General features: G+C 51.7%; 1 protein-coding gene across 1 annotated transcript in view; it reads left to right on the forward strand.

The window, feature by feature from the left end:
• Positions 1 to 12883, forward strand: part of ATP2B2 (ATPase plasma membrane Ca2+ transporting 2) — a 375124-nt gene that overhangs the window by 341198 nt on the left and 21043 nt on the right. The window contains exons 15-16 of the mRNA XM_034996819.1: positions 4003 to 4244; positions 5381 to 5615. Coding sequence (XP_034852710.1) covers positions 4003 to 4244; positions 5381 to 5615 — 477 coding nt within the window. The remainder of the gene's footprint in view (positions 1 to 4002; positions 4245 to 5380; positions 5616 to 12883) is intronic.

Raw genomic sequence — 12883 nt, forward strand, 5'->3', positions numbered from 1 at the left:
AGTTGCGCTTTTTTTTTTAAGTAGGCTGCCCACCCGGCATGCAGCCCAATGTGGGCCTTGAACTCATGACCCTGAGAGCAAGATCTGAGCTGAGATCAAGAGTTGGACGCTTAACTGACTGAGCCACCCAGGCACCCCTAGCTGCACTTTTTTCCATCTCATTCTTGCAGGAGTTATAACTTATAGCTCTTCTAGTCATTATTCCTTGCTCTTGGCTCTATTCACCCCCCAGCACCCCAAACACGAACAGGAATTGTCCTCTCAAAATTATGCCTGGTGGCTGCATCCAGCATTTCCAAAGGGCTCAGTACCACATAGGGAAATGTGCTGGATGAAGCTCTGCACTGGGAGCCAGGGGGCTTGGGGACAGCCCCAGGCCTGCCCCTCTGCAGGTCTGTGACCACGAGCAAGTCACTCCCCTCCCGGGCCTGCTTCTTGTCCGTTAAAATTGAAACAATACCAACATCTTAGCTCCCTTACAGAATCGGAGCCCTAGAGATAAAAAGGCTCCCGGAAAGTCTACAGCAATAGCAAAACCTCTGGGTTTGTCAAGATCTAAAAAAAAATCAGAAGAGAAAAGGGGTGGGCCCCTCCTTCTTAGTAATACACGTAGGCGATCTCGGAGCTCAAGTTCATGGAAACAAATTGAATTACGTAGGAGGCAGCTCTGCCATTTGCAACCATGGATTGTTTGAAATCCTTTTAGAGGAAAATTAAAATATTTCACAGAGGGTAATAAAATGCCGGGTATTTTGAAGGCATAACTGTTCAGCTCTCTTGGGCTAATAAGTAATTAGGCATTTTTATTTAAGTCCTCCGTGTTGTCATTTTCTTTCATTAGTGGAGAGGGGAGAAAAACTGTTACGAAAAAGACATAAAATTCTGGAAGTCACCAGAAGGTTAATTATAAAAATACAGAAAAAATTAAAAGTAAGAGGGATGCCTAGGTGACTCAGTCGGTTGAGCGTCCGACTCTTGATTTCGGCTCAGGTCATGATCTTGGGGTCGTGGGATGGAGCCCCACAACCGACTCAGTGCTCAGCAGGGAGTCTGCGTAGGAGTCTCCCTTTCCCACTCCCTCTGCCCCTCCCCCCACATGCACGCTCTCTCTCTCTCAAATAAATAAATCTTTTTAAAAAATTAAAAGTAAATAAATAAAATATATAATTTTTAAAATCACAACATTACACCATACTACAGAGACAAAGGGAAAGTGCTTCGAATTTATTTTTGCAAACATCAGAAATGGGAAGCTGTACCAAAGTTTCCTTTGCTTCCAAATCCAGTCCCACCAAAGAGCTCAGGAGTGGGGAGCCTTCTAAGGCCCCTGGTGCCAGAGACATAGTTCTGCCTGGCGTGGGAGCAGGGAGGGTGTCCTGAGCCTTGTTCCTGCCCAGGGCCCTCAGCTGCCACTGAGGCGCCACACCTCTGCCTCATTGCACCATCCCTCACCACAATCCACTTGAAGAAAAGGTTGAAAGGGGTCGTTTTTTCTCTCAGCTAGAGGTCATCTGTTCTAGTCTCTCCATTTTATAAACAGAGAAACTGAGGACATGGGCTTAAGGCTCTGTCCTTCCTATGAATTATCAATGCCAGTGACTCCACAGCGCTGGGATCGGCTCCCTAGGCCTGAGCCCTAACTGTGGAAGGGGGAGTGAGCCAGGGCCATGTCCAGTCGCTGTCCTGTCCCCCACACAGTTGGTCCGTGCCAGCATCTTCCAGATCCCACTTTCTGCCTGTCCAGGAAGTCCTTTTGAGCAGCATGATGGGGGCTGAGGGTGAGGATGCAGAGTTCCTGGACTAGGTTGGTCTGAGACCCACAAAAAGCCACTAATGCCGGGGGGGTGGGGATGGAACAGGCAGGTTTGTAGGTAGATATTCCTCTTCTAAATCTCTCTAGGGTTTGGGTTTATTTGTGGTGGCTTTTAGCATCCCCAATGCCACCTCCACCCAAGACGCTTCATAAAAGTAATTTTATGCAAGGAGTATATGCATGTATGTGGGGGTACAGGTGGGACGTGAGTTATAGGAACCTCCCACAGCCTCCGGCTAATCCCACAATTCGCCCATATGGAGGCCTCTTGTTCTTACCTATTAACCTGTGCCTCTCCCACCACTCTGGTCTGCATGGAACCATCCAGCCAACACTTAGTAAGTGCCTACTGTGTGCTGGGCTCTGTGCTGGTCCTGAGAACATAGCAAGGAAGAGAATACAATAACTGCTTTACTCAGGGGGAGACAGACCCATGAAGCAGTTTTCAAAAACACGGAGATATTTGAGCTGGCCCTTAAAAAAGCAAGGAGGAGTTTGCCTGGCAGGAAAGGGGAGAGGAACAGCAGGGCAAAGGCACAGAGGCATGAAACTGGTCATGTTCAGGCAGCCACACGACGAAGTGAGAGTTGCTGGGGGAGAGGTGGTCAATGATTTCGCCAAGCCCCCAGGGTGGGGGTTTGTGTTCATGCAGCCCCGCACCTGGCAGAGGGCCAGCACTTAGCCAGTGCTGAAGAATGTATGCTAAATCAGTGAGTAGAGAGAAGGAAAAGAGGAAAGTAAATGGCGGCTTAGTCATAGAATGGAATTGATAGAGCAGGGGGAAAAAGAACAAACTAGCTAGAATAAACACAAGTGATCCTCAAAATGTAGTTACATGAATAAACAAGTTTTCGAAGAATGTGTACAGTCCCCTTACATGAAGTTTTCAACATGCATAGCAGCACTGCCCATACATGCATACAGACAAGGTTAAGCTACATGTAATTGAGCATGTTGACTTACAATAGCAGTTTCATTTGGCTGAACCTAAATTGAGCTCACAAGGGACAGTGCATCCATAGCATGGAATACTACTTGGCACGGAAAAGGGACAAGCTCTTGACACACACAACTTGCCTGGACCTCGAGGAGATGATGCTGAGTGAGAAGAACGCAATCTTCAAAGGTTTCACATACCGTATGATTCCATGTATATAACAAGCTTGAAATGACAAAATTATGAAGATAGAGAACACATTAATGGGGGCCAGGGCCAGGGAGGGAGTGGGAAGGGAGGTGACTGCTGCTTTGAAAAGGGTGGCACAGGGATTGGATCCTTGTCATGAACTGTTGCTGCGTATCTTCACGGTGGTGGTCACAGGAATCCACACACGAAGCATTGCATAGAACTAAGCACATACACACGAGTGCATATAAAACCGGTGAAATCTGAGCAAGGTGGGTTCGATTACCTCAGTGTCCGTGTCTTGGCTGTGAGGTACTATAGTCACACGGGTGAGCACTAGGGGAACCTGGATGAAGGGTGTGTGCCATCTCTCTGTACTATTTCTTATTGCATGTCAGTCTAGAACTAGCTCAAAATAAAAATTTAAAACACTCACAGGGTAGGGGCTCCTGGATAACTCAGTTGGTTAAGTGTCCGACTCTTGGTTTCAGCTCAGGTCGTGATCTCAGGGTCTTGAGATCGAGCCCCACAGTGGGCTCCTCACTGGGCATGGAGCCTGCTTAAGATTCTTTCTCTCCCTCTCTCTCTGCCCCTCACCCCTGTTCTCTCACTCTCGCTCTCTCTAAAGTAAAAAAATAATAAATAAATCGTTAAAAATTTAAAAAACACACACATAGGGTAATAATTCATGCCACTTTTAAGACAGAGGTTCTTTCTGGGACAAGGGTGGATTCTGCAGACAGGGAGGGACACACAGGGGGACTCACCTTTATCTGTCATGTTTTCCTTCTCAAGGAAGAAAAATCTGAAGCAAATAGGGCATAATGCTCAGGCTCTACAAAGCTGAATGGAGAGTACATGAGTGTTTCTTTTCTTATTGTCTATCCAGCTTGTAGGTTTGAAAGAGTTCATAGTTTTTAAAAAGCTGATCTTGCTTAACTCCTTTCATCCAGAGCCAGGAGAGGAGAGGGCTGAGGGTGCAGGTGGTGGGGAAAGGGGACAGCCCAGCCCCGGGGCCTCGGAGGCTACCCCCTGTGAGCCACCCCGGCCTCTCTCCCCACAGCCCCCAGAGAAGGAGGGTGCCCTGCCTCGGCAAGTGGGCAACAAGACGGAGTGCGGCCTGCTGGGCTTCGTGCTGGACCTGAAGCAGGACTACGAGCCCGTGCGCAGCCAGATCCCGGAGGAGAAACTGTACAAGGTGTACACCTTCAACTCCGTGCGCAAGTCCATGAGCACAGTCATCAAGCTGCCCGATGAGAGCTTCCGCATGTACAGCAAGGGCGCTTCCGAGATCGTGCTCAAGAAGTAAGCTGCGTGTGGGAGGTGGGAGGGGAGGAGGGGGGCGGGGAGCGGGGGACCACCAAGTCGTGCAGCACGGGCTGTCCTGCAGCCTGGGCTGGAGGGTCATCTGGCACCCAGAGGTGCAGGGGAGGCCCTGCCCAACGTCCCACAGCAGGACCACCTCCAGGTGCTTTCTCCACTATTTCCTCTTAAAACTTTCTACAGAGAGCCCTCCCTTCCTCCTCCCTACATCACTGAATCACCAGAAGTTCCACCCAGTGTCACTGTTAAATCTCCCTTATTTCACTTCCCTTAGCACAGAGATGGTTGACCATAGTGATGTTCGTTATTAGCCAGTCTACTCTGGCTCCAGGTGCCAGAGATAAGCCTAGAGATCTAAGCAAGTCACTCCCGGTCTCTGGACCTCAGTTTCCCCACTCATACCTTGATGGGATTGGTCTAGCCCAGTGGTTCTCAACTCTGGCTACACATTGGAATCACCCAGGGAGCTTTTAAAAAACCACTGATACGGGGCACCTGGGTGGCTCGGACACTTAAGCATCCGACTCTTGATTTCAGCTCAGGTCATGATCTAAGGGTGGTAAGATCGAGCCCTGTGTTGGGCTCTGCACTGGGCGTGGAGCCTGTTGAAGAGAGAGGCTCTCTCTCCATCTGCCCCTCCCCCCCTCTAAAAAAATAATAGAAATAAATTGGAACCTTTGGGGTAGGGCTCACACATGGGTATTTATTTATTTGGTGTTCCCACCAAGCTATTCTAATGTGCAAGCAAGGTCCAGAACCACTAGTCTAGGTTTCATGCCCTTTGAAAACCATTTTAGCTGTGGAACTATTTTTTCAGATGAAATCTTGTGAATATAAGACAGATCAAACTAGATGTGCTCTTGCTGAATGGACTGGGGCAGATATTTCAAGAAGGCTGCCTGATTTCTTTTTGGCTGGTCCTGATTTCATCCCTGCCTGGGGCCCAGGGGCCTGGACCAGTCCTGAAGCATTATGGGAGATGAACTGGACAGACACTGGATGACCAACCACAGCCAGATGGGCATCACTGGGGAGGGGGAGGTGAGCGCGAGCTGGTCAGAGGGAGGATCCTTGGGCCTTGGCTGGACCTTACCCATCTCCCTCCCATCCGCCCCCAGGTGCTGCAAAATCCTCAGTGGGGCAGGGGAGCCCCGGGTCTTCCGGCCCCGTGACCGGGACGAGATGGTGAAGAAAGTGATCGAGCCCATGGCCTGCGATGGGCTCCGAACCATCTGTGTGGCCTACCGTGACTTCCCCAGCAGCCCCGAGCCCGACTGGGACAATGAGAATGACATCCTCAATGACCTAACCTGCATCTGTGTGGTGGGCATTGAGGACCCCGTGCGGCCCGAGGTAAGCCCCCTACCAGCAGGCTTGGAGAGGCTGGGAGTCCAGCCTGCTGGCAAGCTAGCTTAAGTTGCCTCACCTCTCTGAGCCTCTCTGAGCCTCAGTTTCCCTGTAGCATCTACAAGGTTTTCTCTTTACCTACTCCTAAATGCTCAAACTCGTAAGACCAGCACAGGCCACGCTTGGCATCAGTCTGCTCAGGACATCAGGCAGCCTGACAGCAGGCATTGCTTTGCCACGGGAGCAGCCCTAGAGCCATCCGCCCAACCATCCAGAAACCTCCCCGTGTTCCCAAGGGACAAGCATGGGAGCTGCCCTGCCTTAGAAGCCTCTTGCCCCATAGGAGCCAGGATCTCCTATAACACATCCATAGGCCTGGGTTCCAGGGTCCCCGTAAAGGAGAGACCCAGAAACTAAGGTCACCGGTATTCAGGAAAACCCCCAGTGTGATGTCACATCAGCAGGTAGAGATCTGTCCATTCAGATCCAGTTTCCCAACCTAGCAGGCTTGCACAGTGACGCAGCCTATAGTCTCGCTTTGTTAGGTCTCCAGGGGCACAGAGCTAGAAAGTTATCCAAAGGTCAGACTCTCAGGCAGAAGAGAAGAGGGATGACAGCACCCCTCTCGGGAAGGACCAAGGAAGGTGATATAGTAAATGCACCTAATGGAGTGCTCAGCTCACACAGGTCTTCAGTCTTCTCTAGCTGCGTCTGTACCCGGCAGGAAGACAGAATTCAGTGCTGGGGATTGGCAGGGTTGGGGGAGGATGGACATGGGTGCTCAGTCAGATTGCCCAGGCTAGAGAGGCTGTAAGAAGAGAGGGCTGCCTCGAATCTCCAAAACATTGCTGTGGGCAGGCAGAGTGAGTCCTCACCCTGGGGAGTCCCAGAGGGCAGAGCCCAGGAGAGGCCGGCCTCCACGTCATCGGAGGACTAACCCAGCTGCTGGGCCCAGGCCTGATTTCCAGGCCAGCAGGGACTGGGCCCACGTTGGCCCCGGCCGTGGAATTCAGTGATGGGGCCTCTCAGGGCCACCTTCCTCCACCAGAGGCAACTTCATTGCTCCCCACCTGTCCTGACACCATTCCCTAGGGGCCGCTTGCTGTTCCCTGCTCCTTATGGAGCCTCCATTTCCCCTTTTTTCCAGTGAAAAGGGGTAGACAAGGTGTTTTCCAAATTCCCAGCCCTGATATTCTAAGAGTCTGTGTTCCAAAGACCAAGTGAGACTAGAATGTCACAGACATGGACTTTCACATTTCGGCAGCAAGGAGAAGCATCGTCAGGAGTGTGAGCTCAGGCATCGGACAGACCTGGGATCCTGAGTCCCAGCATTACTGGCTGTGTGACCTTGGGCCAGTTACATAACCTTCTGAGCCTCTGTTTCCTCATCCGTAGACTGGGGATAATAATAGTATTCTCCACTCACACACACCCCAGGATACTATGAGGTATCATGTGCATGACAGATCATGCACATACAAGGAACAGGCAGTGTCAGGCAGGAGGTAGATGGCCTGTAAATATGGCTCCCCTTCCTCTGTGCCCCTCCCCAGTAGATTCATAACTCTGGATCCAGTGACAGGTAACAACCCCTAACACAGAGCCTGGCCTATGAAAGGTGCTCATTTAAGTGTGGAATGAATGAATGAGAATGAATGGGACTTGAACACCAATCTTCCAGGACTATGCCTGGTACTCATCTCTCACGCCCCCTAGAGGCCCCCACAGGCCTCCTCACTCCCACCCAGAGCCTAGAGCAGCCAAGGCAATTTGTCCCCAGGTAATTTGGCCCTGGAGCCATATGTGTTTTCCTGCAGACTGTGTCTCTCCCTGAACAGACAGGCCATTTATCAGCCTCCCCATGGGATGCCCTCTCATTACCAGCCGCTAATGGGTTCAGGCTTCCCATGACAGTTTATCTCCTTACAGTCTCCACATAGCAGATGAGGCCAGCCTGCGGCTCATTCCCAGAGCTCCTAGCCTATCACCCTGCCTCAGAAGCATCCCCGAGGGAGGGTGGGAAGCAGCATCAGACACATACTTTTTTTGGTCATGACCTGTGCTAATAACAAATGTATTTTATATCATGACCCAATAAGCACATACACTTAACCAAAATAAGGATGTCACAAAGTAATGTGATGCACTTGTAAGTATTTTCTATTGTCTTCTACCTCTTTCTCTTTTTTTAATGCTAGTCACCACCCGCTAAACTGATTTGACAATCCACTAAAGGGGCACGACTGCAGGATTGAGCACTGTTGACCTAGACCAAGCGCTTCCCCACGGCCCCAGTGTGCAGGCGAAAACACTGAGGCCAAGCAGGGACAGTGATGTTCCCCAAGTCTCGCTGTAAGTGGCTGAGCAAATCCAGATTAGAACAGGTTTTCCGCCTTCCTGTCCCAGGCCCTGCTCCTGGGTGCCACAGAAATGAAAGGGCAAGTGGTTCTAAGTCAGGAGTGTGAGGAGAGGGAAGACAGGGCCTGAGAAGGGTTTAGCTGGGTCCCTGGCATGTTCCGCTAACAGCATGATTATCCAGAGAAGCTGGCTTCAGGCACAGACTTCAGGCAAAGACTCCCAGCAGGGCTGGGAGCACTTTCATCCTGCAGGGCCCTACATTGGAGAAAGGGGGCCTGGATCCAAGCCCCAACTCTGTCACTCACAAGCCACTTCCCCTCTCTGTGCCTTGGTCTTCTGATCTGTAAAATGGGAGGTTGGCCCAGATGCCCCTCAGGTCCCTGCCAAGCTCCAACATTCTGAGCTGGCTGATGGGAAGGCTTTCCCTGACAACTTTCTTTGCTTCCGTCAAGTGAGCGCATCCTTGATGGTGACCTCCTCTCTCCCCTGGGCTCTCCCCCAGGATGTAGATTTCGATGTTGTAAGCTGTGTTGGGGAGCAGGGACTTACTAGGGTGACAAAGCAGGGTCAAGGGACACGGGTTCTAATCCCACTCCTAACACTCCCTCACAGAAAGCCTTCAGGTGCATCTCTTCCCTGGGTCTCCGTTTCCCCAACCAAACAATGAAGAGTTGGACATTCCCAAGTGAGGGACACCAGCAGGGTTGCTGGTGACACTGCTTGGAAGTATAAAAGCTCTGACCTGTTGATTCAGGATTTCCTAGTAGGGTGGGGATGGCTTTTGATTTATTTGGGTTTTAGGCTGGGGGATTTATACACACGGAGCCAAATTCCAGTGGTTCAATACCACAGACAAGATGAAGTAACCTCCCATGCTACCCCCAGGCCCCTGGTTCCCGCCTCACAGGCAGCCACCATCACCAGCTTCTTGGGTGACCTTAGGGGAGTATCTATGCCTACAGTTTGGGGCAGGCTCTCCCAGGCAACCCTGAGGCTGGCCGGAGCAGAAGCCTCAGCCTGGGCCACCTCTAGGGTCCTACAAACATTTTCAGATTCCTTCTGCAACTGCCATTGGAACACAAACTACCTCCCTCAGTTTTCTCATCTGTCAAGGGGACAAATCACGTTGTCTTCCTCCCATGAGAAGACAGAAGACGGAACGGATCAAAACAGGCTTGCCGATCATCCCCCAGACACATATAAGACGCTGCCTCGGGTACATTTTCCGACACTGACTAAAGCCACTGCGGATAAAGCCATGAGAAGAGCAGCAGTCTGGGATTTGCCAGGTTATCGGGGGTATTTAGAGCCCTTGCAGTCACAGAGGATGGGTGTCACCAGCAACAACAGATGTTTAAAAGCCTTCATTTAATGAAAACAGGAAGCACCCATTTTCTGGCTGTTTTTCCTCCGTGAGAAAACTCTTGGATAATTTTAGCAAAAATTTTTTTTTAATTTTACAGCTATTTTGTCTATGTGGAAAGTATATTTCAACCAGATCGGTGCCTCTGTGGCTTGTCTTAATCATCTCTGGATCCTCAGTGCCCAGAGCAGCTAGATGTTCAGTAGCTATTTGTCAAATGAATGAACGAGTGACCAATACAAGGAAATGCAGAGTGCAGTTTAAGGAAGCACCCCATTGGGTTGGAGGAGTCCAGAATGGCTTTATGAGTAGAGGGCATTTCACCTGAAAGAGGGAGAGACTCCCAGATTACAGGAGAGAGGGTGTTCTAGGCGGAGGGAACAGCGCAGGCAAACGCAGATGGGTGAGAGTCTAGTGAATACCCCCGTTGGATTTATGAGAGAAATGGGTAGGAGGGGAGCCTGGAGCTAAATTGTGAAGGGTTGGCATGTCCCCATCCAAATCCATTCACCAGGCTTTGAGGGGCTTAAGCAGAGAGATGTTTCATGATGACCCGTGTGCCCTGTGCCTGGCCCCTGGATGGGTCCTGAGCAGTCAGCGGTCCCTGCCTTCTGGAGCCCACAGCCTAATGAAATGTCCAGTGAAAGGGGACGAGTAAGCAGACCCATAGCACATGCGAGCGTAAAGCCAGACTGAAGTACAACAAAGACGTCCAGTTACAGGGCCCACTGCCCAGAAAGGTGGCCGAGGAGGCTCTCGGGTGTGTCCAGGTCCATCTGGAATCCCCCCACAGGTAGGTCACAGGCCTCTAAGGTACCTGACTCAGGAATCATGGTGGCGTGCCCACACCATCCCACCACCCCAAACAAATGGCTGCCTCCCCCATCCCCAGACACCAGCTGTGCCCCACCCCCCACTGTATCTGCTTCCATATCCTCAACATCTCTCCCCATCTCCCGGAGCAGAAAGAACAAGCACAGAAGACCATGGTCAGGTGCATTGCCAGGCACCCTACCCCCCACCACCAGCATCTATTGTTCCCGTGATTGGTGCCCTTTGTCCCCATCACAGCATCACCCAGCCTCGCTGAGGGGTGCAGACTATCATCCCCACTTTATAGGTGAGGAAGCCAACACTCAGGTGGATCCCCAGGGCAAAGCCCAACCCAGCCTTTTGGCCCCTGAGCCCTCTCCCCCAAGGGCAGAGAAGCCTCCACCACACAGAGGAAAGTGTGGGGGCCAGAAAAATTAGCTGCCTCCTTTTTCTCCCCAAGCCAGCTTGTTTTGGGGAACCCCAGAGGGTGGGAATTCCAAGCAGTCAGATTTCGGCTCCCTGAGACAGCCTTAAAAGCGTTAAGTCTTTCTAAAACACGGTACCAGACACCTCGTCCCCAGTTCAGAACTTACATGGCCCCCAGGCCTGGTACCAAGCCCCTGATTCCAGCACCTTCTGACCGCAGGCCCTTCTCCAGCTTCATGGCCACTGGCTCCTGCCTCACATCTTCCTCAGCCTCAGCCCCTCCAGATCACCTGTCACGCTCTTTCTACTGCACCTTCCCAAATTCTCTGCCAGTGCATCTCATGGGACACTTTTCTGTGGCCCGGGCCACAGTGAAGTGGTCATCTGCATAGCTCCAGCCTGGGCACAGTGCCAGGTGCCAGAGCCTCAGTTGGTGTTGGCTGAACAGAAGCAGCTCAAACATCCCCTTCTCCAGGAAGCTTTCCCAGATTTCTCCTCTCCATCTACTTCCTTCTGAAGGAATGGCACCTTCCTCTGTGCTCCCAGAGCCCTTTGTAGAGATCTTTACCAAAGCCCCTGCCTCCTACAAGAGTACAAGTCAGACCCAGACCACCTGCTCTCATCTGAAAGAAGAATGATTATGTGAAAGGGTATGATAGACTTGTTCCACTGTGGAATGGTCAGCCTTGGAGTGGGTGAGCACCCCGTCATCAGAAGCCTGCAAGCAGAGGCTGGCTGGCCATCCGTGGGATGCCTAGCTGGAGATCTGGGCAACAAGCAGAAAGTCAGAGAGTCATGACCTGAAGCCCCTTCCAACTCCAAGACCCCAAGCGTCTTTGAATCAAACATAACCTGGGGTGCCTGGGTGGCTCAGTCGTTAAGCGTCTGCCTTCGGCTCAGGTCATGATCTCAGGGTCCTGGGATCGAGCCCCACATCGGGCTCCCTGCTCAGCGGGAAGCCTGCATCTCCCTCTCCCACTCTCCCTGCTTGTGTTCCCTCTCTCACTGTGTCTCTCACTGTTAAAAAATAAAAAAAATTAAAAAAAAAAATCTTGAATCAAACATAACCTGAATTATTCCTTTGAAGGCAGGAGCCAGATAAGGTGTATGTCCCCTAAAGAGCAGTGGTTCTTTCCTTTCCCCTGGAACAGGAGACAGCAGGGGGCTGCCGTCCCAGTTATAGCCATGGGGAGGACATCAATAAATTATGTAGGCAGGATGTTGGACGTCCCACATCCCCGCTCCCTCTGGCTCTGTACAAAGAGGTCACGTTCGCCTGGATGAGCCGCCGCTGTGGCACGAGGCAGAGGCCTTGCTCACATGGCCCCCAAGCCCTGAGGGGGCACCAGAAGCCTTGTCCCTGGGCCCTGGAAATGCACCCAGAGGAGACCTGTGGTCCGCTTACCCTGCTCCAGCCCTGGGGACGAGGAGATCACTACCTGTCACCACAGAGCTGGTCTCTAATACCATTCTGGGAGCTGGAGGGGCCTCCTGACCTTGGCCTCTTCACGGCATTTGTTCCTTGCTCTGCCACAAGATGACCGTGCTCGGGAGTCTTGATTTTCTCTACAAGCAGCAAGGGGGAGCCCCCGAAGGAGAGTGACACCCAGGCGGAACTTTAGGCAGGTCGCTGGTGGTCAGGTAGGAGAACGATGGAAGAGGGGCAAGGCCGGAGGCAGGGAGACTGGGGAGGGGCTGGGCAGTGACCCCAGCTTGGAACGTGGTGCTCTGTGCTGAAGGAACAGCAGGTGCTGTGGATGGAGGAGGACAGAGGCTAAAGATTTTCAAGATCAATCCTTGTTTTTAAAATTCCTAAGGGCAGGAAGGGGACCAGTGGGCAGGAGCTGTCCACAGTCAGGTTTTGAACCAATGTTCTAATTCTTATATGAGTTTGCTGGGGCCTCCATAACAAAGTAGCACAGATTGGGGGCCTCCAACAACGAACTGGACTGCCTTACAGTTCTAGAGGCTGGAAGTCCAAGATCACAGTGTTGGCAGGGTTGGTTTCTTCTGAGGGCTGTGAGGGAGAATCTGCTTCAGATCTTCTCCCCACCCCCAGCGCCCACACCCCCCCAAGGTCAAGGGGGTTTGCTGGGAATCTTCAGCGTTCCTTGACTTGTGGCAGCAACACCCAATCTCTGCCTTCGTCTTCACATGACATTCTCCCTGAGTGCGTTTCTGGGTCCAAATTTCCCCTCTTCATAAAAACCCCAGTCACACTGGCCGAGGGCCAACCTACCGACCTCAACTTGATTACCTCTATAAACACCCTATCTCCCAGTAAGGTCACATTCACAGGCATTGGGGGTTAAGA

The sequence above is a fragment of the Mirounga leonina genome, unplaced genomic scaffold (genome assembly GCF_011800145.1).
Source record: "Mirounga leonina isolate KUSES-001 unplaced genomic scaffold, KU_Mleo_1.0 Mir_94, whole genome shotgun sequence".
Lineage (NCBI taxonomy): Eukaryota > Metazoa > Chordata > Mammalia > Carnivora > Phocidae > Mirounga > Mirounga leonina.